This window comes from Trachurus trachurus, assembly GCF_905171665.1.
Source record: "Trachurus trachurus genome assembly, chromosome: 15".
NCBI classification, from domain to species: Eukaryota; Metazoa; Chordata; class Actinopteri; order Carangiformes; family Carangidae; genus Trachurus; species Trachurus trachurus.
The window spans coordinates 15,697,197-15,724,523 of record NC_139906.1 but is presented as its reverse complement, the minus strand read 5'-3'; the positions used below and the strand labels follow the sequence as shown (position 1 = coordinate 15,724,523).

At 43.3% G+C, this 27,327-nt stretch overlaps 1 protein-coding gene across 2 annotated transcripts; it reads left to right on the top strand.

The window, feature by feature from the left end:
* Nucleotides 1–26,281, top strand: pax2a (paired box 2a; the record flags this gene model as incomplete). 2 transcript variants are annotated; one of them, XM_083988433.1, is made up of 10 exons in its annotated part: nucleotides 1–49; nucleotides 1,477–1,642; nucleotides 2,752–2,949; nucleotides 6,507–6,592; nucleotides 6,809–6,928; nucleotides 15,044–15,219; nucleotides 17,259–17,379; nucleotides 24,369–24,470; nucleotides 25,887–25,973; nucleotides 26,141–26,217. In XM_083988433.1, 10 exons carry the CDS (start codon nucleotides 7–9, stop codon nucleotides 26,215–26,217), a joined length of 1,176 nt encoding a protein of 391 aa, XP_083844559.1. The 2 variants fall into 2 exon arrangements, with proteins under 2 accessions (XP_083844559.1, XP_083844558.1); XM_083988432.1 differs by having other exon boundaries at nucleotides 7–49; nucleotides 26,160–26,281.
* Nucleotides 26,282–27,327: the final 1,046 nt, after the last annotated feature.

Here is a 27,327-nt window from a genome sequence, read left to right as displayed (position 1 = left end):
TATCCCATGGATATTCACTGCAAAGCAGACCCCTTCTCAGCGATGCACCGTGAGTATACTGAATTAGTTTAAAAGCAAAAAAAAAAAAAAACACGTCTGTGCTGTCACTTCAGCTCCTGCTCCAGTTAGATCCAAGACGTTTGCAACGACAGTGGTGTTTATTTATTGAAATGTGCATTTGCAGCCCATGTATTTTACATTTAAAGTCCATTAAGGCAACGTGTTATTACTGAACTGGGAGATCAAACATGATTTTTCCCAACTCTCATATTTCCTCCTTAAAAACACACTGGCAAAATTTAAAAATAGATTTAATAACGTAATTCCCCACAATGATAATAATAAAAAGAGGCACAGAAAATATTATTAAATGGCTGGAAACATGCTTCAAAACAATGATATTTTAATAGCACGTGGGTCAGTGAAAAGTTTTATTTTTATGTATTTAATTTTGTGTACAAATTGTAATATAAATAGGACAATTTGAGCTGGTTTAGGCACATTTAGTATTAAGTGAGAAACTAGAGCCCCCCTCCATTAAAATACAAAGCTTTTATTACCTGTGAAATGACAGATGCTTTAGGGAGAGCAGAGCACGTTGTGTGTAAATTGTGAACGTGTCGCTTTGTTTTCCAGTTCCCACTTCAGATTTATAAAAACTGAAGTAAAACAAAGAAAAAGGAAGGAAAAAACAAACAGTTGTTGCAACTCTTAATTTTTCCTTGTGTGAGTGTGTGTGTGTGTGTGTGTGTCTGTGTATGTTTGTCCATATGATATGCGTAAAGAAGAGCCGGCACTGTGTGTAAATTATTTATTCCTCCTCATTCGCACCATCCGCGTTTGTAATATGAGTTATCAAAGCTCATTTTAATTATTTACAGTAATTGTGCAGGAAAATTAAACAGGTTGAAACACAATATCTGCGACATGTGTTAGGCTGCAGGGGAGGAGATGCTCCTGGAAAATATTGCCTAAGCAGCTCCACGTACAGGGGGAGAGAGAAGTTGTTAGTAATTCAGCCAGTAATGTATTTTTTTTATTAGTATTATTATATTCAATTTTGTTTTGTTTTTTATTTTTCATCTAAATTATTTATTTTGTTTACTTGAAAGCAGCTCAGTACCTGAACTTTACTATTTCACACTTTGTCTGCTTCCGTATTTATAGTTTTCACCAATTCAATTATTATCATCATCAGCATTAATATTATTATTATAATTTACAATTGTTGCTTAAATATACAGTATTTCTTACATTACACACTTACACACTTCTGTTTATGGGTACATGTAACCCATGTTAAATGAATGTGTATGATTGTTAGTAGTTAGTTGTAATGGAAAGAAAACCTCTTGGACTAAAAATAGCTACAACACATAGTTTCAAATCAAATTTACCCTCATGAGGTGAGAGCCCGTGTCTTCTGCAGGTATGTAATGTTATGCTCCCCCTGTGCTGCTGTTGTGTCCCACGCAGGGCATGGCGGTGTGAACCAGCTCGGTGGGGTGTTTGTGAACGGCAGACCCCTCCCGGACGTGGTGAGGCAGCGGATCGTGGAGCTGGCCCACCAGGGCGTCCGGCCCTGCGACATCTCCAGACAGCTACGGGTCAGTCACGGCTGTGTCAGCAAAATCCTCGGCAGGTAAAAGGGGGGAAACCACTTCCAACAGAGCCCTATGTGTGTCAAACATCAATCTTCTATAGCTCGTATGTGCGCACCCAGCTCTATTTCAGCTTCAGTCATCGGTTATATAGGCAGCTCATTTTTTAACTTTCTCTTTTTTTTATGTTTTATTTATTTTTTTTGCTTGAACACAGCAGTTCTGAGTCCGAGATTTTCTATCCATCACCTGCAGCCTCCCTCGCGAGAGAAAAAGAATCATAATCATCAAATTAATTTTAGGAGGGAAGTGTAAAGCTTAAACATAACAGATATATATTTTCATAAGAAAAAAACAACCCAGAAAAAATAATATTGGGGCTGTATTAATATTAAAGGAGACTGTATGTGATAAAGAAAATATTATAAAGCGCCATGAGGTCACTTGAAAACTGACTTTTCAGTTGTATAACACCACAGTCTCCGGCCACTGTAAACTCACCCTTCAGCACCACAGTCCATTACATTAGGGAAAAAAAATACCATAAATACACACTTTAAGTTGCTGTATTTTTTCCATCAGTGTAAAAAGCTGGTTTCAAACTGACAAATTAGATCAACATCTTTATTTTTTTTTACTTCAGAGCGCAAATGCTGTGAGATAATATTTTGAAATATATTTTTTTCAGCTATCAGAAGGCATTTCAGAGGTATTTCATTTCACACACACTGAATGTTTGTCACCAACATTTATACCAAATAGGTCATGGTGGCATGTCGTGCATGCTACTGTAAGATCACGGAGACTGTAGCAAATGAGGTCTAAACTGTCCTTTTGTCCTGTCCGTCTCACTTGCCTTTATAAATTGTGTAATTTCAATTACACCGCTTTTCGTTGGAAACCCGCTCTGTTCACCTTCCAGCTGACACACAATTAGGCCCATATAACAGCACACCTCCACACCAGTTATAGATTAAAGCCGCCATCATATTTGTAGGATCTTTTATTATTATTATTTTTGCCCTACATGTAGAAAAGGTCGCTGGAGATTTGTTTCCACACAAACGATTTTTTAAGCCACTTTTCTCATCATTCTCACTCTGACTGAAGGAGGGATGCATTCAGGAACACTCACTCTGTCCCCATGCAGGTACTATGAAACCGGCAGTATTAAACCCGGAGTCATTGGTGGCTCCAAACCAAAGGTTGCAACCCCGAAAGTGGTGGATAAAATTGCAGATTATAAACGCCAGAATCCGACCATGTTCGCTTGGGAAATAAGGGACCGACTACTGGCTGAGGGCGTCTGCGACAACGACACTGTCCCCAGTGTTTCATCCATCAACAGGTAGGTGGAAATAATAGCTTCAATTCAATTTATATTTTTAAAAAGAATGTAAATGCCACATTGAATTGTTCCAGTGTGCGTAGAAATTGTGTGCGTAAAAGTGGTTTGTGGTTTTGCTCCTAAAATGTGTCCACACACGTCCGAGAAAATGTTTTGAGCCAAATCCAAAAGACTAGAAACAAGAGAGGGATGGAAACCTTGTCGCTTTCCCCACGCGTATCAATGGGATAAATCAACTCTGAAATAAGCAGAGAGCTATTTTACCTCCACACACAAGGCTGAACTATATAGTCATTTCCAGATCGAGACTATCCGGGGTGGTCTCACAAGTGCAATTCAATCCCCATGTGCGGCCCTCCCGCGACACCACAGCCAGCTCTGGTGGGTGTGGGTGGTGGGGGAGCTGAGGCTGGGGCCACGGAAAAAAAGAATCACATCTGTCTCGATAAAAACCGATCAATACCGCGTAACCAGATCCAGAGGCAGAGGGAAATACCCAACAAAGTCGTTCAATACGCGGACCACACTGCGACAGAGGCGGCAGCAGCCTCTTTATTGCCAACCAATTGCTCTGTTTCCCAACACCGAGGTGAATGTGGAGCGACAGTAGATCACACATGATTCAATTCCGATTCATTCTGGTTTAATTATACATAATCAATTTCATAATAGCAATTCTAATTGTTATTATTACTAGTATTATTAGTCTTAATTACAAAAAATTAAAAAATGTTGCTGCCCCCAAACCAGTGTTTGTCTGTGGGTAAATGGACTATAAAAGAGTTTCTGTTCCAGTGGAGACACCCTACACCTCCACCTTTGCACATGAAACGGGACAGCAGTGGACAAAGTGTCTTTAGACAGAGGACGCGCCGGTGAAAAGAGCCAGTGCATGTGTGTGCAAAGTAAAAAAAAAAAAAAAAAAAAAAGCCCCATAGTCCCTGCGAGTGATGAACTTTGGTTAGGAGGCACTGTTCCAGAGAGCTGGTCATCGGCATTGCATTTTAATGAGCTGAAGAGAGTCTCATAACACATCCAGCTAAATGGAGGAGATGGGTGAATCTTTACCAAAAAAAAAAAGTCAGAGTCAGAGAAATATTAGAAAATCAGGCTGCCATGGAAATTATGGTTTCAACAGGTCTTTTAGGCGCCAGTCTTTGTTTTAACCTGTTGTTCATAAAAGCGAGGAAAATGTGTTCACGTGGCTGTGGTGGCAAAACCTGTTATTATCTGCTATGGAGAAACTGTCCTTAGAAACTAACTTGGCCTGTGAATTAATAATTAACATGAAACCTTGTGGCAATGCTCAAATCCGATTTTTTTTTTCTCCTTAAAGCAAATAACTACACAGGTTTCACCCTTTAATTTTATTATCTTAAATCTGTATTATGACTGAAGAAAGATTAATTAAGCCCAATATTTAATTTTTATTTTAAAAAAAATGCAAAGGAGGATTTGTGGAAGAATAAAAATTTATCTTAGCTCCAGCGGTTGTTTCCTGTCATTTTCAGGTTTCAGTGCTTTTTAAAATGTTGTTTTAGTTTGTTGCTGTGTGCTTGTTGGTGAAGGGAGGATTGGGAAAGATGTGGAGGAGGAGGAGAAAAGTCAGGAAAGAGAAGTAGATGAGGGAGGCAGTGGTATGAGAAAGAGGCAGTGGGCTCCTGGTGGTCTCTGTGGTTAAGGGCCTGACCCCTGCTCTGTAGACCAGAGAGGATGTCCTGGTTTTAAACACATTTTCCCTGCATGAATTATTAAAGATTACACAGATACTGGGTTGCACTTTGTTTTGTTGCCGCAGAGAGGAGTTTCCACCCTCTGCACCATGCCCAGTGGACAGAAGCGTATACCCATAAGGACCTAAGCGTCTTTCAATCCTATTGATCCACATTTTAATATTTCTTTGGGGATGTTTTTTTTTACAACACCCAAACACCAAAGTCGTTAATTCACCCATCCAAATTGCTTATTCAATATCAACAACATAGACTCGAAACAAAGTCCTTGAATTTATGAGGCTCCCTCAAGTCATGAGGTCAGATAACTGTTGTGGTGAGATGTTAGAAATTCAAATAAAATATTGATGTGTGTTTTCTGGAGGAGGCTGCTAGCCTTTGTTGCCTGCCTGAAGGAGAGAGTATAGAGGACGTGTGAGATACTGAGGGGAATGAAAAGAGTCTGATGTACATTTTCTTTTTTTTTTTTTTTCTTTTCTTTTTTTTTTTGCCCCCCCTGAGGAGGTTAACCCCGTAGCCGCCTGATTCGGAGTTGATAGTTCAATGCTAGATGCTGGATGCACATGTTGTTGTGGACGTCTTCGCCTCATCTGTAGTCTGTAAAAGTCTGTTTTTTTTGTCACAGCTCTTGAGTGAAAGGAGCTTCCATGTGGGATTTCTGTCAGTACACAACGCTGCCTGTTATTGAATGATCCAACATTCGTCTGTCAATCAAAAGGTTATCATAGTCATGTTTTAATGCAGCGCGATCATGTCCCATAAGAGCCAAAGCTGAGATTGTATAAATCCCACTGTACCTTCCTGTCGTGCCTATAGAATTATAGAAACTGTTCAAAATTGGCATTGTCTTCATGCGCCATCTCATTTTTTTTTGTCATGTGTAAAGTTTGTTTATTTATCTCAAAGTGCACCGCAGATTAAAAGACACTGGATGTGGTAGTTGTCTTGGGTCGGGCCAATGAGACACTATCGCTTTCCAGTCACACGTAATTTATAGATCACCATTTGCATTTGCTGTTCCTTACTGCCATCCGTCGTCAACTTTTCTATCCCAGAGTCCCAATCAATAGGCTCTGATCCTCAGTGAGCCTGAAGGATTCCTGCGTGCTACACTGAGCAACAAAAAGACCAAAAAAAAAAAAAAAAAACAGACACCGGAGAGGTGACAGAGAAATACAGAGAGGAATACAAAAATGAGCCCGAAAGGAGTGGATAAAGAGAGAGCGAAAGAGAAAAGAGGAGTGTAAAGTACAGTAAAACAGAGAGCACATTGGACAGTAGAGCAGAAATGAGAAAAGAGGATGAGGGTGGGGGGCGAGGGGAGTGAAAGATCGGGTTTGAGAGATGGAGCGAGAAAGAGAGAAGGAGCAGCAGAGGGAGATTATTAGAGTTGGCCAGGTAGAGCCAGTGAAGCTGATCATTGAGGTGAATTGATGTGATTTCATGCTTTGTTTGCAAGATCATTCAGACCAAAGTGCAATGAAGACTTTCCCGCCACATCACATCTTACTGGTATGGGGACTTTATCATATTTCTAACCTCAGAATCCAACTAGATTGAATCCACAATCTCAGGGGGCAGCCCCTATTCAGCCTCACACAGGAGCTGGGAGATTGCCCCTAAGGCCCCGAGATTGGCTATTTGTGACAGGGGCCTGAATGTGAGGATACAAGTGCCCCCAAACGACGGAGCACTTGTACATGCACGGGCGTAAGTGGACGTGATGTGGCGTGTATAAGTGTCCCGGGGCAACCGGGCTGGTGTGAAATCTCCATGCTCTGGAAGCAGTATTGATTGATCCGTGTCTGTTGTTCACTTTACCAGGATTATCCGCACCAAAGTCCAGCAGCAATTCCACCCGTCCCCTGACGGATCCGTCACGCCGCTCTCCACGCCCGGCCACACCATAGGTGAGCGCGAATGAGGCCAGACACAGATTACAAGCACAGTCAAATGAGCCAATCAGAGCCCATGAACCAGGAGGAATCAAATGAAATAAAAAACATCAAAACATGTATTTGGCCACTTAAATGTGCATGCACCTGAATAAACACACACACACACATGCACACACACAAAACACTCCCTCACTTTGTGCACACACTAACTCCAGCTTTCTCCATCAGTGCCCAGCACAGCCTCCCCCCCTGTGACCAGCGCCTCCAACGATCCCGTAGGATCCTACTCCATCAACGGCATTCTGGGTATCCCTCGCTCCAACGGCGAGAAGAGGAAACGAGACGATGGTAAGGGAGACACAAGATCCCTTTGTTTTCCATCCTTTTAATTCTCTCCATCACTCGTCTCCTACTTTTTCTTTTTTCTGTGTGTGAAGAAGATGGCATTTATGACAGCGCTGCAGCCAAGTGTGTTTCTGTGTGCCGTCTCCAGTGACTTGTTATGTTGTATATCAGGCAGGGCAAAGTGTTGAGAGAGTGTTGCGATTCAATCAGCTTTTTTGATGCCCCACGTTTTTACCATACGCCTACAGAGCTGCATCTCAATTTTATACCATGCTCAGGCGTACTGTAGATATCCCATATAGCTGTCATACAACTCTAATCCCCCCTTGGCAAGGCATCAGTGCTGCTGCTCCCTTCATTTCTATATCACAGCAAAAGGCAGCGAAAGAAGCTCTTTTGTGATTCTCTCCCCTGATACTACCAGTTAACTACCAGTCATTTGATATTCTGCAGTACATAGATACATAAATATTTCATTCTAAGGTGTTGAACAGCATTTAAAACTCAACAATAAAGTATTTTTCTATGACTGCATACTAGAATATACAATACCAGGGGACTGGCAAGAAAATAGACCTAGATACGCTCAAAGATTAAGTGGAAGCCTATCCGGTCCAAGCCAGAATTTCTCATTCCTAGGCAAGGCAAGAGTGGACACACACTGCCTGAGGGCTAATAGATTATCGGTTGTGCAAACAATTGGCTTTTTTAATGCCTATGAATTAACATGTCCCTGGTGGAGGCCTGAACAGGTGTAGGAACAGACCGGTGGAGGCAGGGAGGGGGCTGCATGTGTGTGCATGTGCCAGTGCGTATGTCTGTGTGTGTGTGTTTGTGTGTGCGTGTGTGATTCTGTGGTGTTGCTTTGAGGTGGCTGATGGGATGATATGGTTGCAAATTTATTTCAAAGAGTACTCATCAAAACAGGCCACTTCCTTCTTTTATGTTTCTGTCTCTTTAGTTCTCTGGAGTGGCAACCACTTGGATGGAAGGAAAATAGGACATTGTAAGTTGAAGTTAGACAACCTTCTCTTTTGCTTTGGTCAATCAGATCACAAAACTTTCTTCTCTATTGCTTGTTTTTTGCTCTTCCAGGGTTATGAGTTTAGAGGAGGACGAGGCGAGGGGAGGATTTTTTCCCCCCCCAATAAATAATCTCCCGAGAAATTAAAATGAATTAAGATAAAGTGACTGTGGAAAATCATATTTTCCATTTAATGGCAGTTCAATATACAGCAATGCACTGTTGTTTATTTAAAATTGTTCAAGGATGTCTAAGGTTTTTAAGCTACAAGACACAGTTTATTGTAAACATTCATGTTTTTTTTAGTGACTCTAACATTTCCCTTTTGTTTTACTACTACAGCGCTTGCATTTGGTCATTTACAGTCATTTTTAATTTCCCATATTTTAAAAATTGTTCTTATCGTGCAAAAATAATGCCTTAGATATAATCTCAGCTGCAGTTGGACCTGTGTGGGTAAAAAGGCCCAGTCCACCTGAGCTCCCTAAGACTGTCATAGCAAAGAATGCACCTGCTAAAATGTTGCTAATGTGCTAAATAAGAAAACAGATAAGCAGGTAAATAAACACATCAAAAACAAGGGGAGACACTCTGCTGCATGTGTAGAATAGAAACCAATCAGAGCCTCACATATCTGCGTCTGCACCGTCGTTAATCTGACCACGACGAACGTGAAAAGAAGCATTGCACAGTCCCCTGCACTGCTGGTGTTGTGATGGTGTGCGTTCCCGGTGTGGCTGAAGTCAGCGGTTGCCCTTTGAGGAAGAAAAAGGTCCCCATTACTGGAGGGCTGTATAGATAATGTAGTGTGACATGCGTTATGTACACCGGGTCCCCGTAAGACGAGCTTCAGGGACATCGGTGCCATAAGAGCCATTAATCTGTCCTTGTCATGTGTTATTGCAAATTAAAAGTAGCATGTTACACTGGACGGCTTCGAGTGAAGATGGGAGGAGGAGGAGGAAAAAAAGAGAGACAGGAAAAGGGGGATGGGAGAAAAAGAGTAGGTTTATGAAGTGAGGAGAGAAGGAAGAGGTTGTGGCAGACTCAACAAGAGTTGAGCAAGGATTAGTTTTAGGATTTGTGCATGCATTTGTACACACCTATGCATGGAAATGTCTGTCTGTGTGTGTGTGTGTGTGTGTTGGTACTACTAACTCCGTGGCTTCAGATGCTCCTCACACAGTGAACATAGTGACATTTAAAAGAATTTGCAATTCTGCAGAGAAAAGCTATTAATTCACAAATTAACATCTCACCCCCCCCTCCCTCCCTCTATCTTGGATGTGCAAGCTATCGAAAAGACAAAAGAAATAGCCTTAAGGGGGGAAAAGAGAGAGTCTCAGCCCTATCTGTGGAGAGATTGGTTTGCATGTCTGCAAGCAGCGATACCAATTATGCCAGAGCTGGGAGAATGCGTCTCAATGCGCCCCCTCCTTTGCCCCCCCCCCCCCCCCCCCCTCTTCTTCTTCTTCCCACCACCATCACCACCTCCACCACCACCACCCTGAACCCTCCAGATTTATTTGTGTATCTCATTACAGGAAATGGGATGTTGTTCCTGCCAAATGCATTAATAGTGAAGTGGGGAAATTAGCCTGTTGTACAGCATGCTCTCACTCAGTCATTTAAACCTATGGTGGAAGTGGAAGCCAAGAAAAGAATTGGGTGACAACTGCTGCGTGGTTGTCAAATGTCCATAATAATGATAGAAATCCATGCACGCATTTTTTAAAAGTTTGAGCCCTCCACTCGCTTCCTTGTGAGACGTACAGTACCTGCTCTCGCTTGTTCTTCTTCCTGCCGTTTCTGTTGGAGCCGCAGCTTTATGTAAATGCATTGTTTTCCTAGTCTTTGCTCACAGTGACAACTTCCTCCTGACCTTGCTGCTGTATGCAGTCAGGTTGATGTGACCTGAGTGTATGCTTCTCTCATCGCTGGCTTACCACGTCCTGGATGGAGCCCAGTGGAGCTCATAGGGAGGACAGGCAGTAGGGAGCTACAGTGATAAATTAGATGGAGAAAGCAAAGGTCATAACTTGTGATTGTAGCGTGGGTGTGGGATGAGTGTAGAAGGAGCTGATGAGTGTGTGAGCGGGGAGAAAAAAAATATGGCCCTAGCAGGTTGCCCATTCATGACATAAAAGAATTGTACACAGCAGCCAGAGTCGTATCAACCTTGTTCAATAGGTGGAGGAGAAATGAATACAGCCGCTGATTTGTTCAAATTTTATATTTGGACCTTTTGGAGATTGTCCGGTGTGTATCTTTTAACACATATGACCCATTTGTTGAGTTTAAATCAGTTAGTGTATGGATTTGAACCTGGGCCTACACTGGTTGGCTAGTCAAGCCAGTCCATGACAATGAGTCAATAGAGGATCACTTCAGAAAATAAATGCATCCAAAGCGAGACAGAAATAAATGGAATCATGAGCACCATGATGGCCCTGATGGGGTGTGTGCGCGAGAGAAAAGCCCAGGTTTGAGAGGGGCCACAGAGCGTAACATAGAGACAAGAAGCTGTTAGGGCCCCGACAGTGGAGGAGGACACAAAAGGGTCCACATTGCATTTCTCCCCCTCCTCCTTCTCCGGTCTATCCTTGTCGTTCTTTCTCTTCAACATTTCATTTCTCCTCCCTCCGCCACCCCACATCCACTCTTCTTCTTCTTTCTGGCGTCTTTTGCATTTGGCTAACATGGTTGCGCGAAACCCCTCTATATAGTTGTAAACAATGTACAACGAGATCCGTCACAAAAATATAAGGAGAGGGAAATCACTCAATGGAGAGGAATCATGTCAGAGAAAAGTCAATTATGGGCGCCGATGCCGAGAATTAATGGAGCGATGCATTACTCAGCTTGAGGAGGGAGAAAAGGCAAGAGGAGAGAAGGCATACGTTAATTGCATTTCCACAAATACTCGCCACACAGGGTGACAACACTAAACAAAAGGCTGGTCCAAAGGAGGACAAAGAGAAAGGAAGAGTTGCGGATGGAGTCATATTGAAGAGGGAAAGGTTTTAATGCAAACATATCATTCTTACGGGGCTGTAACTGATTTGTGAATTACTTTGATTATCTAATGTTGTTTTCAATGCAAACTGAAGCGTTTTATTATTTCTCTTATTTGTGGTGCAAAAACAAATTCCACTCTTTTCCTGATTCCTGAAGTCTTATCAGAATTATTCTGCAATAGACTCACTGCATGAGCATAATTCAATTTTGCTTTACATTCATTTGGATGTGAATGAGTACTTTTGTCCAAATTTTTTTCCCCCACATACAGCAGATTAGTGCTTTGCTCAAAGGCACTTTGAAATCAAACCACCAACCATGCTAACAATTAAAAGTAAATTCACTGTGGATTGGCTCATCTGAGCTTCAGCCTCCCTCTTTATTAATATTACAGAGTCATGAACTGGATCCAAATAGTTGTGTACTTATTTATTCATTATGAACTTTCTGCATCGGCCTGGATCTGAGAATTTGAATTAAAGTAAATAAAATAAGCAGAGTGCTTCAAAGTAATATCGATGCAGCCTCAGTGCTTGCAGTGAGTGCAAATATCAAATAAGCATCACTATGCCTGCTGACAGTCAGTACACTGGTTGGTGGTGCTAAATCGAATTAATAAAGCTCTTAAACACGCCACAACATAACAGGATCTTAACAGCCATGGCAGTGTTGCTGCCTCTCTCCCTCTCTCTCCACCACCCCACCCACCTCTCTCCTTTCCGCTTCAGAGGTTTCATAAATATAGCTAGCTTACAGGGAAGGAGTGTTCACCCTCTGGGTATACCAGTTTGTTTGTGCTCTCTCTCTCTCTTTCTCCCTCTCCTTTTTTTTCAAGCTCAACTGAATTTTTAAAAACATCAACAAATGATTCCACAATTTGCGATAGCATCATTTCACCTATCAGCAGAGGGTGAATAAGTAAACGGTCGACTCGCAGCCTCTGATCTAGGAAACCCCGTGTCATTGATTTACGGAGAGAGCCAGGCAGTGTGTAGGAATTCATTTGCCTTTCAAACAAGAGACCCCCGATACCACCCACCCACCCCGGCTCGTCCCTCCCATACACCTCTAGTCTCTTCTAAGTTATCTTATCACAAGAACAGGGGAGATGAAAGAAGGACATAAAGTGCCACCATGCCAACACAGGACGTTAGGACGTTAACATCCCCCCTAGAGACAAAGCAAGACAGAACAGCTTTTGATATCATTGTAGTCTGTGTCACAGTAGCTACTGTCACTGCTCTCTCTCCCTCTCTCTGTCTCTCTCTCTCTCTCTCTCTCTCTCTCTCTCTCTCTCTCTCTCTCTCTCTCTCTCTCTCTCTGTGTGAAGTGGCATACAGCAACTCTTACATACTTTTATCAGAGTGTTGTTAACCAGCTGCAGTTCCATGTCCGCTCCCTTGGTTTATCCTTTTTCGCTTTGAACAATCCAGCAAAATGTTTCAGAAACATATAACTTGTGGACACAATGAGCCTCCTGGAGTTGATCAAAGAGAGCAATTACCAGAAAGTCCTTTGCTTTTTTGGAGTTGATGTGTGAATGTCACTGTTGGAGAGTCTTGTTTTTTGTTTTTTTTTTTTTATCTTGGAATGTCTCCTCACACTTTGGTGTTAAAACAAAGAGATGCAGTCAGCTGGTGCTGTGGGAGTGATAAGAGAATACCTGCTGAGACACCCAAAGGGGTTGAAGAAACAGTGAGAAAATGGGGGAAAAAGCCAGTCAATGAGACACACACACACACACACACACACACACACACACACACACACACACACACACACACACACACACACACACACACACACACATCTGACAGTCGGGCTTCACACTCCACTTGACACGCTGACTGTCAAAGGATGAATCTGATTTATTGCAGTTCTCTTATGATATATGTCAAACATGAACCTCTATTGGCAAATTCTGAAAATAAACGATTTACTATTATTTCTATTTAACGGCCAAATCAGTAATTTCTTTTGGGCCACATAAATTTGAAATATATTCGCATGCATAACTGAAGAGTGAGATATGGGGGGGAAAAATGTGTGTTTCACTGAGAGGAACATGATTAAAAAAATGAAGCCTGTTTCACTCTAGGTTTGAAAACATTACTGGTGTAAACAAACCTTTAACAACGTCACAGTGTTGCTAATATAGCTTTAGTTGTTGTTTATTCTTAGTGAGTCAATTCACAGGGTCTAAAATTGTGTTTTTTCCTTTTTGTAGTAAGCATTTGATAATGCTTAGATTACAGAAAGCACACAAAATAAGTATCCTGTTATAGTAATGTGTGTGCTTTTGCTGCTAAACCTCATGAAGTGTGTGTGAGGAGGTGGGGAGGTTAGTGTTTGGGGGGGGTATAAGCATGCATCCTCCATTGTGAATGACAAACACTTGCTATTGATCGAGCTCGCCTCTTTTCTCAGACCAGCTGATACGGGGTAATTAATGACTCCATTTTCTCCTGTACCACAGAGAACAATTGAGTTTCATACAGCTACACTGATGCTGCTCCCCCACCAGCAACAACCACCAACCACCAACCTTTCATCTAAAGAAGCTTTCTGAAAAAAAAGAGAGAAATAAAGAATACGCGAAAAAAAAAAATACTGATTGGAGGAAAATAAGATATGTTCCGAGAAAAACAAAACATATTTCTTTATAATAATAAAAAGCTAAAGTCAGTATATTTTAAGTGGTGAAACTCACCACCAACGCACACCTTCCTCTCTACACATACACACACTTGTACCCAATTGCAGTTCTCTATTCCATTCTCTCCATGGATCTATTTCTTGGTGCGAGTCGGGTTCATCCTCTGGCCTCAGCCATTGAAAAAAGGTCAAGCAGCCGAGCAGAATGGCAATAACGCCCCTGAAATGGTACCATCAGTGGAACATGATTGATCAATTGAATTCCATAGCACAGAAAAATGTGGGATTAAGTAGAGTATTATACGCACAATGAGTTGAGGCATGATGTTCATTCCAAGTTCATTTCGCCTCCCTCCTCTGCTGGCGGATCAGGCAATCAATAGCGGCCTTGCATATCATATATCACCGCTGGCTCGCCCAGGAGAGAACATAATCTGCTGCAAATTTAGAATGACAGATTTGTACGGGAGCTAAAGCCCTCATCCGCTGTTGGCGGTGGGGTATAGGGAGGAAAGGGAGGGTGGTGGGAGGCAAGTGGTGGAGTGGAGGTTCCTGGGATGCTGGTTGGAGGTTTTAGCTGCTGTTTTTTTTTTATATATATATTTTTCCTCTCTGTGTTCAGGACTTGATGGGTGAGCAGAGGGAGAGCTGTAGCGGGGACGGTGGGCTCTCCTAGCAGAGTTGATAGGGTCAGAGATCAGGAGCACGAGGGAAGCATAGGCTCATTTGTTTATATAGAGTGTGACCGAGTGAGGAAATGCATACGCTTGCCCTCGTCGCCCCGTCCTCATTCGGCCCTGAGTGCCGTCCCCATTCCATTCTGTTTTCCAGAAGACAGGCAATATGTGGGGGGATGGAGAGAGAGAGAGAGAAAGAGAGACAGAGAGAGGGAAGGGTAATATGTTCAGGAGGAAATAGTACAGTTAAATAATGGCTCTCCATTTCCCGCTGGCAGAATGAGAGGCTCTGTATGTAATCGCCAGCCCTACTTTCTCCTCCTGAAACACACGCTCTTCCTTACAAGTATATATTTGCACTGAAGGTAATCCATCAATTACCATAGACCTATCACATGATGACCGTGCTGATGGTGGCCGCGAGGAAAGGTGGGAGAGAAAGAGAGAGAGAGAAGGAGGGTGGAGGGGGCTGCTTTAGTGAGTGCGTGTGTGAGAGGAAGAGAGGGATAGTGAAAAACAGAGAGGGAGATAAAGGGCAGACATGCTGGTGGGTCTCCCTGAATTTACTAGTGCTCCTCATGCCATCACTCTCATACCCACTGAGCTCACAAATGTTTACCTCACGATGCTAGAATCATGTCCACAGAAAAAGCAGAGCCATACCCTGATGCAGATTGTTGTCCCCCCGCCCCCCACCCACCCTTCCTCTTGGTCTCTTCCTTCCTCCTTTCCTTCTTTCTCTAGATGGCTCTGATGGTTCAGGCCCTGGCAGCGACTCTCAGGGCAGCGTGGAGAGTTTAAGGAAGCATCTGCGAGCAGACGCCTTCACCCAGCAGCAGCTGGAGGCCCTGGACCGTGTGTTTGAACGTCCTTCTTACCCTGATGTCTTCCCCACTTCAGAACACATCAAGCCCGAACAGGTTGGCCAGACAGATTCCTTTCCAACAGTGACATTATCACTCCTCCACTCCCGTCCAAGCTTCTTTCTTCCTCTGTAGACCCCAGCAGTGGAATAGTTTACAACGATTTCTAACATTATACAGCGAAGAAACTGACGCCGGTGACAAAAATGCACGGCACAACTTCTTGCTCAAAGCAACCTACGAGCCTACAGCCTATTACAGCGGATAACCTTTATTTACATTCATTAGACTGTTAAACAACAAGAGACTATTAATTTTTCCATTGGAACTCTATGTGGGTGCCCATGCAGCCTTAGCAGTGCCCTAATTGAGTTCATTTTCATCTCTGCGCGATCGCGGGGAATTACAGCGGCGATAAATCAGAGGGACAGCCCCTCAGCCTGCTATACAGCCCCTAATGCAGCTAATTACCAAAGTGATTTCTACGGCAAGATCAATACCAAAACGAATTGGAAATGACTTGCAATCACAAAGAGTGGAGGAGAAGGTATTAGAAAGGCGAGAGGAAGGTGGAGGAGGGGAGAGAAAAACGGTGTCAGAGTGGTCCAGAAAAATCAGTTTTAATTTAATGTAATATTAATCAGGGCGCTTTGCACTCTTTCTCTGCACCTCCTTTTTTCTTCCTGTTTCCAACACCCCCTCCTTTTCTTAAACTGGTGAAAAGGTGGGATATTAGGCTATTAGGGGCTTGTCTGGTGTCTGCGTCAGGGCATTAAAAAGCCATTTTGAAGAGGCCAGGCTGAATAGGCCTCATCCCTCCCACACTTCTGGCAGCCATGTGGTCAGGTCATTCAGGCCCCTCTGTGCTTGCCACTCGCCCTCCGCCCAGCCCTGCCCAGCCCTGCCCACAGCCCATCTGCATGACAAAATGGCTCTTGTGCTGCGGAGGCCCAGCGGAATAGAGAGGAACATCCAGCCTAGTGCCAGGGAACAGTTGTAAGCAGACAATTAGAGTTTATCTGGGATAGAGGCAGACAAGACTGGGGTCACCAGCTTGCCCCTGTGGGACCCCGTCCCATTGAGACAAACAGATGCACACACGCAGTCTGATACAAACACTCGCAGACACAAATGTGTACAGACACACTTATCCTTTTAAAGAGTCGGGTCAGGAAGTGTCATTTCATTAACAAACAGGATTCATCACAGCTGTTAGCACGGTCTTAACCTGAGATTAAAGTGAATAAACACTTAAGACTCTAGTAAGTGGTTGAGTCTCACTTGAAGTTCTCATGCAGTACAGTACACTACTGCTATTTTTTTTTTAATGAGACATATTACAGCATGAAATATATATATATATATAAAGTAACAAAACATGAACAAAAATCACACAAGAATATTCATCATGCTTAGTTTATCATTTTATTAACCCAGTTTTATGTGTTCATCCTGAAGGCAAAGCAAAAAGGTTGATTTTAAGGTTGTACTCGCCTTTTTAAAAAAAAAAAACACACACACACACACACCACATGTCTCTCCTGTAACAAAGCCCTGAATGTCTCCTCCCTTGACTGGTCACAGGGATGACTGCAGTGGAGCACAAAGAGCCAGCTGACACCCCATCCTTTCACTCCTCTCCCAATCCCTCTCTCATCCCACTCTCCCTTTCTGCCTTCTCCTCAGACAAGCCCTAATGCATGCATACATCATGGGTCTTGGTAAAGCACAGGGAGCAGGGACGGGATGGGTGGAGAGGGGGGGCAGCGGCGGCGGCGACAGTGGTGGTGGTGTTCACAAAATTCACAGGAAATATTCAGAAGAAAACACAGCGAGAGGATCACAGACAGCTTCCTCAGATACACCAGGGGGTTATCTTCAGACATATTTCACATATCATCACTTGAACTGGGAGAGCTGCTCCAAATCTGTAACTCAAAGAAGGCCTGCACGTAGCGGAGCAGCGATATTAACCAGCTCATGGCGCAGTATGGTGGAATGTGATGCGATTTTTCTATAGAAAGAGGTGAATTGTTCTTCGCAGGTGCATCTCTCCTCCTGACATATTTTTGCATTTGTTGCGTATTCATCTCCAGGCGAATGAGTACTCCCTCCCACCCCTGAATGCTGGCCTGGAAGACGTGAAGCCGAGCCTCTCCTCCAGCGCCAGCTCCGACCTCACCTCCAGCGTCTCCCAGAGCTACTCTGTTGTGACAGGTACAATCTGACTCGCGCTACATTGATCCCTAAAAGAACACACACACACACCGCTGCAGCAGGTCGAAGACATCTGGTCGAACTTACAGGACTTGGTGTTCAGAACACAAACACACTGTAGTGTTAAAAAAAAAAAAAAGTCAGAAAGTTCAGTCATAGTCAGCCCAGTTTACTAATAATGTCATGTGGATAATTTCTGTATGGATTTTTAGGTTACATTGTGTGCATATAAAACTTAAGACTGCACAAATGTAGAGTAAATCTTTTTTATTACCGTATGACTGTTTTCGCAAATATCACACTCGGCTTTAAGATATTGCTGCATTATCGACTCATCAAAGTTTTGTCTGCCACTTCCTGATGGTGCGCACATTTTCCAGCAATGTATAAAATTCTTATCACCAAATGAAAAAGCTCATTCAAGGCTTTTTCTTTTTTCTTTTTTTTCTTTTTTTTTTTGTGAGGCACTCAAACTGTGTGTTTATTTCCAGAGCGAGGTGATATATCATCTGAGCCCATTAAATCCTACCGGCCTTTCACACGCTGCTCCTAACTGGCTATTGTGTTAGCCTGGATTGGCCTGCTAACAGATTGACTGGGAGCACTTCTCATAAGAGACAGCTGCTGTTCTCGCCACGACACGACGTTGTCATCAAAGGCTATGATAGCCTGTTGATTGACAGCGGCTGGAATAGCACCGTGGCTGGCTGGCTGCCTCATGCTGTGGAGAGAGAGAGAGAGAGAGGGAGATAAAGAGAGAGGGAAAGAGAGAGAGACCCAGATACTGATCAGGAGCAGTCAGTTAAAGAAACACTAAAATTACAGGTTTTTATTCCAAGTTATGAACCGGCTGCTGTTTCCGAGAGTAACATCCACTGAGAGCCAGCAGGTAATGGCAGGTGCAGTGTATTGAATATCATGCGGTATGAACTATCTGTATCATATAACCCCCACTAACCCACCCTGTATTGCACACTGGCTTCTTTTGCTCTGCTGTCGAGGTAGATGGCCGCCTGGTTAATTGAAATATTGTTTCATTGTGGCGGCTGAGGCGCTTTCCCAGGAGAGGTTAGGTTTACTGATGGCCACACTGACTCCAGAATAATATGCCAGCCTTTTAATAAAACACCCATAATTATGCAGTGGGCATCCAAGTCAATGAGTCCACTGTGATGTGTGTGTGTGTGTGTGTGTGTGTGTGTGTGTGTGTGTGTGTGTGTGTGTGTGTGTGTGTGTGTGTGTGTGTGTGTGTGTGTGTGTGTGTGTGTGTGTGTGTGTGTGTGTGTGTGAGAGAGAGAGAGAGAGAGAGAGAGAGAGTAAAGAAAGTAAAGAGGACAGCATGATTGAAAACTGCAGTGGCCCTTCTCAAATGATCCCTATAGTCCGGCCCCGGACTGAGGCGCAGAGCTATGGGAAAAGAAAGACCGCTTTTTTTATTCCTGAATATGTGGGAGGTAGATTTGCCCCAGAAAGTTGGGCCTCAGGAGAAGAAAGGTGTGTTTTTGTCTTTTATGCTGGGCTCCTCCTATGAAAGCGGTCTCGCTCTGGGGAGCACACTCATAGCAGGTGGCCTCCAAGCCACCTGGGGGCCCGAGGGGGCCTCCTAACGCGATACATGTGGGGGACACAGATTGCATAATGAGCAGGTCAACTAACAAAAGTTAAAGTGGAATATGACAACATACTTTGATATAGCTAAAAAGTGTCTGCGTATTCTGAGCTCCAAATTAACTCAGAAGTAATACCCAGTAAACTTTTATTACTTAATTTTCACGACGATGCAAAGTAATGCATGAAGCATTTGATTGGTTGTAGGTTGTTAGTGCATAATATTATTTTTTTCTGCCATTAGCAAACCCTGCAAATAGGAATGTATGCCAAGGCTGAAAAAAATGCTAAATTGCCTTTCTCACTTAGGCTGAGATCCAATTATCAATAAATTATGCTCTCATACTGGATGGAGCTATGAGATTATATTCATTCTTTAAATGTTTTCAGCTCCCAATTAAAATTCATGCAGTTATTGATCTTGTTGATTTTTATGTCCTGAAATTTGCATAATCTATTAAAGATGAATGATTAATGAAGTGCACAGTTTTGCATTCCAAGGGCGCTATAGCGAAAGCAATGTCGGCCATCTTTTGTGTCCTCTGTTTACCCCAATGTGTGAAAGGCATGGTTACCTAAGAAGGGACTTTCAATATTCCGATCAAATTGAGCAGCATTTTTTTTACTTTAAAATAACGCGTTATTGTAGTGGATCCGAAGCAAATGGAGGGCTTTGTTTCAGTGCATACAAGCTGGAGAAAAGCTGCTGTGTTTGTGTGTCTGTATCCAGCAGGTGAACACTGTGAACTCTTCAGTGCGTCCAAACATGTCATGAGTCACCCCTGGACTCTGGCTCTGGTCCAGCGTTTGTATGTCTGTACAATTTCCTGTTAATACCTGAACAGAGAGACATCAACACACCGTATCCAGGAGATCTCATGCATCTCGACTTCAGTCAGTTATATTTAGTATAATGTTGTAGCTACTTATCAGTTGTTAAATAGGGTTATGCCCAATGAGAGCTTGGTGGTCTCTATGCAGGCTGCGCTCGATAATCACTCTCACCAGAGCCTGTAGGGAGCCTGGGTGTAAATGGGCACCCCTCTGACCTACTACTCCTCTAGCAGATGTGAAGATCTAGTGTTATTCCATCTGTCTTCATATCTATCTGCTCAGATCTCACCTATGTATTTCTCTTTCTCCCTGTGAGGGGAAGAAAATATGACAAAACTACAGATGAGAGAGCGCAGGTGAAATAAATAACATTTCCATTCAAATTAATCTCAGCTCAAACATTCGCCGCACTTCGAGCCTATTTTATGACTTGGCAGCACCAGCTCCCTCTCTGCTGGGTGGCAAACAACAAGCAGCCACCTAACCTGCGGTGCTTGGTGTGTGGCCTGGTGACAAACTGCTTGTCTCAGCTCACTTAACGCCCCCAGCCCCTAGCTTGGAAATTAATGTTTATATCAACCCCCCCACACACACAAGCAATAGCAACACTAACACTAACCTTTGAGCACACGTTTGATAATGAATGACTTTAAAGATGTAGATGGGGGGGGGGGGGGGGGTCTAAGCTATCTGGTCCCTGCAAATATTCTTTACTCAGCCTTTGTCGTGCCTTTGTCCCTCTCTCGTGTAAGTGGCTGTGTATTGCCACCTCTACAATGCAGGAGAGCTAAAAGTAGAGGTTTAACTGGCTGTTCTTTAATCTGTGGTCCGTCCCTGTTGTGGTGAATTTAACATTCAATTACATGTAGTCTTGTCTCTGGATGGCTACACGTGAGGGAAGTTTTTGCTGTGATTTTCCACATACAGCAGGAGTGAAAAAGTTCTCTGCTGATTGAACGTCAGACTTTCAAAACAAGAGTTGTGCCAGTAAATGGTTTGCGCGTTCCACGTTCCTTGGTGAGTGTTTAAAAATGAAATGCTCACTTGAGAGAAGGCTGTTGCAGCTATATCTGGACGCATCACTCCCAGGACTGTTGTAGGTTCTTAACAGTCCATTTCTATGGTTGATGGGGTCTGCAGACGTGGTATCAATGGTGGAGCAGAGACAGATGTTGGAGAACTCTATAGCGTCTCCACTCTCTCAGAGATGTGTTTGCTGGGTAGAAGAGTCCCCAAGGACCCTGAGTTTATCTTCCATCTCCATCATCAAGGCCTGTGATTTGACAGGCTCCCTTTACCCAAGCTCTGCCTCGTCTCCAGGACAATAAGCAACACCATGTCTGATTAGTTTCAGAGTTCAGTGGTCTTGAACGCAGCGTTTGTATCAGTTGTTGTTGCGTCGTAACCCCTGTCTGTTTGACAACGGTTGCTCAGCCGCTGAGAAAACAGAAGCCTACAGTAGTAGGCAGGAAGTCTCAGATAGAGTGTAAACAGGCTCAGTATCAGTATGGTGCCCTCAGGATCGTCTTTAAGTTTAGATTAGTGTCCCAGAGGTCAGGTGGCCCAGTGTCACCCTGATACACTGTGGTGTCTGTGTGTGTGTGAGCAAGATTCAATCTACAGGCAGTCTGAGGTGACAGACACACGATCCACTATCAAGTGGAAGGTCTTTTAAGACTTTTACAGCATTTAAGTGTCTTTACCAACAGTTTACGAATCCTTTTTTTTTTTTTTTTTTTTTACTATGTGCGACTGCTTATAATGTTGTTCTTTCTGTGAAATTACTGCTGAGTGGTTTAGGCCTGCAGTGAATGTGTAGGTGCTTTTATGGCTAACCGCTAACATCATCTGCTGTATTGTCATGAATGCATGCTTTTTCTCTGAGGGGTAGGGGTTTGTTTTTCAGCCAAATCAACTGGACTTTTGAAAGCTGTTTTAAACTTTAGATACTTTAGCTATAATTAGATGAAGAGCAGAACAGAAGCGTTTGCAATCATTCCCATATGCAGACCCTGTGTCCAATAAATTCTTGACATACATGTACTTGTAGAGTGCATGTGACAAAGTTATGGTCCACCCAATTAAATGCAAAGTCCACTCATTAGAATATTTCTGTTCCCGCCAGAGATTCGTGGCATCCGTTCTTTTTAATGATTTGATCATAAGTCAGAGATGTGCCTCGTACATTGTGTCGTTTCCTCGATAACAATGGCATTTGTCCAAATGAGACGAGAGTAGTCGGTGTAATTGCAGTACCTCTGTCTAAATCAGCAGCTACAGCTGTTACAGAGACAAAGTGGGAGAAAAAGATTCGGAAGAACCTGCAATAGGTTTCAACGGAAAAGCAGACAGTTACATTGCTTGGTTCCCTGGAATTAGGTTCATAGGGCTAAACAGGGTTGCTTCCCCCTTCCATAGAACAGCCCTTATCTTAATGAGGAATCGCAACACACAGTCCTGTTGTAAAACAACAATGATGAGGGAAGCAGCTAATGAGGCTATCATGGTGTCGGGAAAGAGCCATCTCTCCCTAAAGGCCCCCGTGAACAGTGCAGGCTCTGCAGCAGACGTGGAGGGGCCGGAGACAGAGCTCACATTGATTTACATAGGTTCGAGAGGCAGAGCCGGTGAAATGAAAGATGCCAAGACTCATCAGCCAAATTAGATCAAAGTGTAGTTTTGAACTGTCTGCGAGCCGATTGTTTGGTTATTTGTGGGAGTGATTTTGTTGTGAGAAAGCAGCCGTGAGATTATGTTGTTTGTTTACCCAAAACCTTGGGGAAATTTTTTACGCATTTGAGCTTGATTGATCAGGCGCGATGTGTTGTTGCTACATTTCACTGGTGTATGTTTCCACTTAGTTGAATGAATTACTGCTGGATGCATATGAGATTATTATTATAAGCTATGTAAATGAACAAATCGACTGCTAAAGACTGCCTACTCAGAATTCATATGAATCCTTATGTCTGGCCTCGAGTTGGTAAAAGATAAGAAGTTAATGTATAGTAGCAGGTGTACCTCTTGGAGTGTTCTTTATCTTTCAGGCTCCGTTTAATTCATAGCACAAACCTGCAAAAAAGACTTGGAACCCCTTGTGTTTGATTTATTGCCCTGTGGCAGTGTGCATGACAAATCTGAAAACATCTCCTGCAACAGATTTGATTTGTTTTTGCCTTTATACAGTAGTTTTCAATTTGTTTCTTGGGGGGACATTTAGAAAGCTATACAACAACATCCATCCCACCATATCTGAGTGACTGAAATGAATGTATGTACAGTATGTGAGGAGTTGAATGTCTACATTATACCTAGTTTTTTTCCCCCCCTTTTTCTTTTGTTTCCGCCTGGCAGACTCTCACCCATCATATCCACCCTCCATGTGTGTAAAGCGGGAGCCCCATGAGGCATCCTTTGCCCCCTTCACCCCCTCCTCTGTTGGGGACTCTGCTCTAGCTGACATCTTGCCCCACCAGTGCAGCCTCTCTGTAGATGCCTCTACTCCCAGCTTTCCTGCCCATGCCCACGGCCCCTGCTACAGCCACTATGCCAGCCAGCCCTTTATAGCAGGTACAATTTTACCCATAAGGCTTTGTACCAAAATCTAGCTCACTCTGATCAGTTAAAAAAAAAAATTCTTTGTTAACTCTCTACTCACCAGATTAAAACGACTGCTTTTCACATTGCAAAGTCATCAATCCCATCATGCTTTGTGGCTTTACTGTTGTGTATACAAGAGCAAAACTGACTGCCCCTCATTAACAGCGACTGCTCTTTCTCCCCCTTTTCACCCTGCTTTTCTCCAGCTCTGACCCCTTGCTCGTCTCCTGGGTTAACAATAGACCTTCAGGTCCTCGTGACAGGCCCGAGGTCTGGATGGGGGTGGGGGGAGGGAGGTGGGAGGGGGGAGTGAAGGGGCGGGGGGGTACAGGCAGAGGTAGAGATGTAGAGCTGATGCGTAGGCCTGCTTTGGACCCACAACTCCCTGTCCTGTTGGCCCCCTCCTCCAGTCAGGCCCGGTGCTGTCACTGTTAATTACAGAGCTGAATGTGGAGCACAGAGCAGAGAGAGCTCTCGCTGGCCTGATGCTCCTGTCACACAGTGGCACATTAACGCTGCAGTAGCTGCTGGGTCTGATGAAATGTTTTCATGAAAAAAACATAACTTTTATGGAGTTAAAATGCAAGTTATAAAAGATGGGTGACCTGTCTAATGCATGCTGGGACAGGCCTCAGCCCTCTGCAACCGCTTATTTACAAGATATACTTTTTTTTGTGCATCTTTTAAGAATAATTTAGGTTATTTTTGAATGATGATCTTGCATAAGAATTATAATGGTGTGATGTGTCTGTGGCTGTGACTGTAGATGACTTTAACGTGTCTTCTTGGATTCATGGTCCAGAGGGGAAAGTACTCCTATACCCAAACTTGTATACGCATGGGTGGAAAAATCCAAAAATACACTGACGCTGTTACTAAATGATGAAATGAAGTGCTTTTCTGTGTTTGAACCTCCTTGTAACTGTTTTCCTCCTGTGTCCCTGCAGGTCGAGACATGGCCAGCACCACCTTACCTGGCTACCCGCCTCATGTCCCCCCGACAGGACAAGGCAGCTACCCCACCTCTACACTCGCTGGAATGGTTCCTGGTAGGTGACACTGTTCCCTTTTTACGATGCCATTAATTTTCACCAGATAGTCCCCTTCAGTTGATCTTGTTTAAACAACCCGAGGTCACTTTAAACAGGTGGTGATGCTTCTCTGTGATTTTCTGTGGTTTATTAGAAACACGCTGCCAAGATAGTGTAGAAAGTTTGAATCATTGCTGTAGACTCAGAGGATTGAGGAGAGCTTGTTATAGCTTTGTTAGACTGCGGTTAGCGTGTGGTTAGCATCTGCGGATGAGGACATTAGATGAACTCGATAGGCGATCACCACAATCAGTGGCCGTGAGATAGGACAGTTCCTCTCAGTTACACTCCAGCTCCCAGCGCTCATTACCCTCGCCGTGTCCACACAGCGCACTCTCACCAGCCCCGTCGATAAACACTGCTTTTGCTCCTCTCCTCGCCTCCCCGGACACTCAGGGCTGCAGAGCGTATCTCTTTCCCCTCTACTTAACCTGCAGTTCAGGTTCACAGCAAACAGTTAAGGGTCAAAACACAGAGGCATGGAGGGCCTGTAAATATTTAAATCACTATCTCTCTCAGGGATGAGCTCCAGTTACACGACCAGCAGTGAGGATGCTATAGCTGCCAGCGCGTGTAGATCTCTCCTCCAAACAAGTGAAAACACAATTCCCTTTATAGCTCGGAGACATGTACCTTTCACTCGATAATCAAAGCAGGCGTGCAGTATTTACAAGTCAGCTCAGCGTGCGTGATCTACATGGAGGTACAAGCCTGATATATCAGATCAAATAATTAGTTTTGCTTTACTGGATTATATTCCATTGCATATATATATATATATATATATATATATATATAAATACTATATACTAGCACACAAGCATAGATGCCTCCTTAATCCAGGTATGGTCATGTGTTTTTTTCTTTTTTCTCTTTTTTTAATCTGCTGGAGAACGACTCAGATTTAGTGACTGGCCCCAAACACTGTTAAAGCAAAGGCCATTTTTCAGCAGCTTCATATAAAACCTGGCCTTTATAGTCTCATAAAAGAAAGAAACCTGTGGACCCACAGCATTGCTCTCTGACATCCCCTCAGCCTCGCTTTCCTATCCGCCATGACCTGTGCTGGAGGACAAAAAAGGAATGAGAGTCTCACAGAGCCTATTAGGGAGTTTTGAAGCGAGCACTGAACTCCTGACTTTAGGGAAAGGAGAGAGGAAATCCTAAAGACTAACGGAGAATTAATAAAACAATCAATTTCAAAAAGGGACAGTGGAGACAAGCAGCCAGGACATAGATACCTTAAAAACATTGTTGTTTGACGAGACTGTAAAGTGACTTCTTTTTTTTCAGATTGATGTTTTACTAAGGATGTATCTCATTTTGGTTCATTAGCGCTTTGCCAATGTTTGTGTTTATTGATTTGTTCTGCAGGAGGGGACTTTTCTGGAAACCCCTACTCTCATCCACAATACACCACTTATAATGAAGCATGGCGGTTCAGCAATCCAGCATTACTAAGTAAGTGCCTTTTCTGTATGATAAAAATATTAATCAAATTTGATCTGCTATAAATTAAGTCATATTTGAAAATCTCTTGATTTCATATTCTCTGTCTTTGGGGCTTTTAAAGCACATGCCATTTGACCTCGTGGTTTCCAACGGCTCGTTCTTCTGTTAACTTTCAGGTTCCCCTTATTATTATAGTGCCGCATCCCGTGGCTCCGCACCTCCCACTGCTGCCACTGCCTACGACCGCCACTAGTTACCATGGAGACCAGCTCAAACTGCAGGGCCATGGCTTCGGCCTCCATATTGTCCCCGTCTGAGAAACACTGAGGTCAAAGGGAAGCGAGGTGGAATCCTAAAGGAAACCCCCTCACCCACCCACCCACCCCTCGTGATGTTATGAGGAAGGATCAGCAAAGGTTGACGCCGGTGCATCTAGCCCAGCCTCAGCGTTAACACACTCCGGGCCAAAATGCGGCCCAGCGGGCGTTCAGAACTCACCCATCATGCCCTCACTCTCTCACAGGCCTGAACATTTCCAGAATGACTTTAAGAGATTATATAAATATATATATTATAAAATATAAATTGAAGAAAAACAGTGTGAAGAATACCATGTGGAAAAAAAATGTTGTGGGTTTTTATTTTTTGTTTCTTTGTTGCTCTTGTTGTTGTTGTTATTTTATTCATGGATCCTCACATTCCTTTACGTCAAGAACTGCAGTATTTTTCTGCTGTAAAGAGAGAAGTCCAGGGGAGACGGTCCCACAGCTTGATGATGCAGCGACTTGAACCAGTGTTGTGGGGCCCCTCTGACGCTTAATGAGACCCCGGCTCCACACTGTAGGGCGGGCTTTACTCTGGTGCTTTGACTACATCTTCTGCTCCCCATTTCTCCGCCTGCGTTACCAGATAAACACGACGTGTCCTACAACGTTTACTCACCCTGTACGGACCAATGGCAACATCACGTTTTCCCTGTGGCAAACAATCAGATGTAAAAAATGTAAATCATTTTTCAAAGTATTACAAATGTGGCGACCATGAACTCAGAATGGTCCAGAATTTTGAATACTTTAAATTATTTTTTCCTGTCACTATTTTTTAATGTAAAAAAAATGGTATCAAAGATTTTTCAGAGTAGTCGTCACACCTCCCTCATGTTCCAGTCACATCCATGTCCATGCATGATCGTTCTTTGCTCTTTTATTTTGCACTATAACCTCAGCTTATTTTATTTGCTTGGTACATTCACATAAAATTAAGTTGAATTAACCTACCAAGGTAAAGCATAAGTTTCAGATATTTATGTTTTAGCTGTAAAAACACAAAGCAGACAGACAGACAGATATGTTTTTGTGTGAAG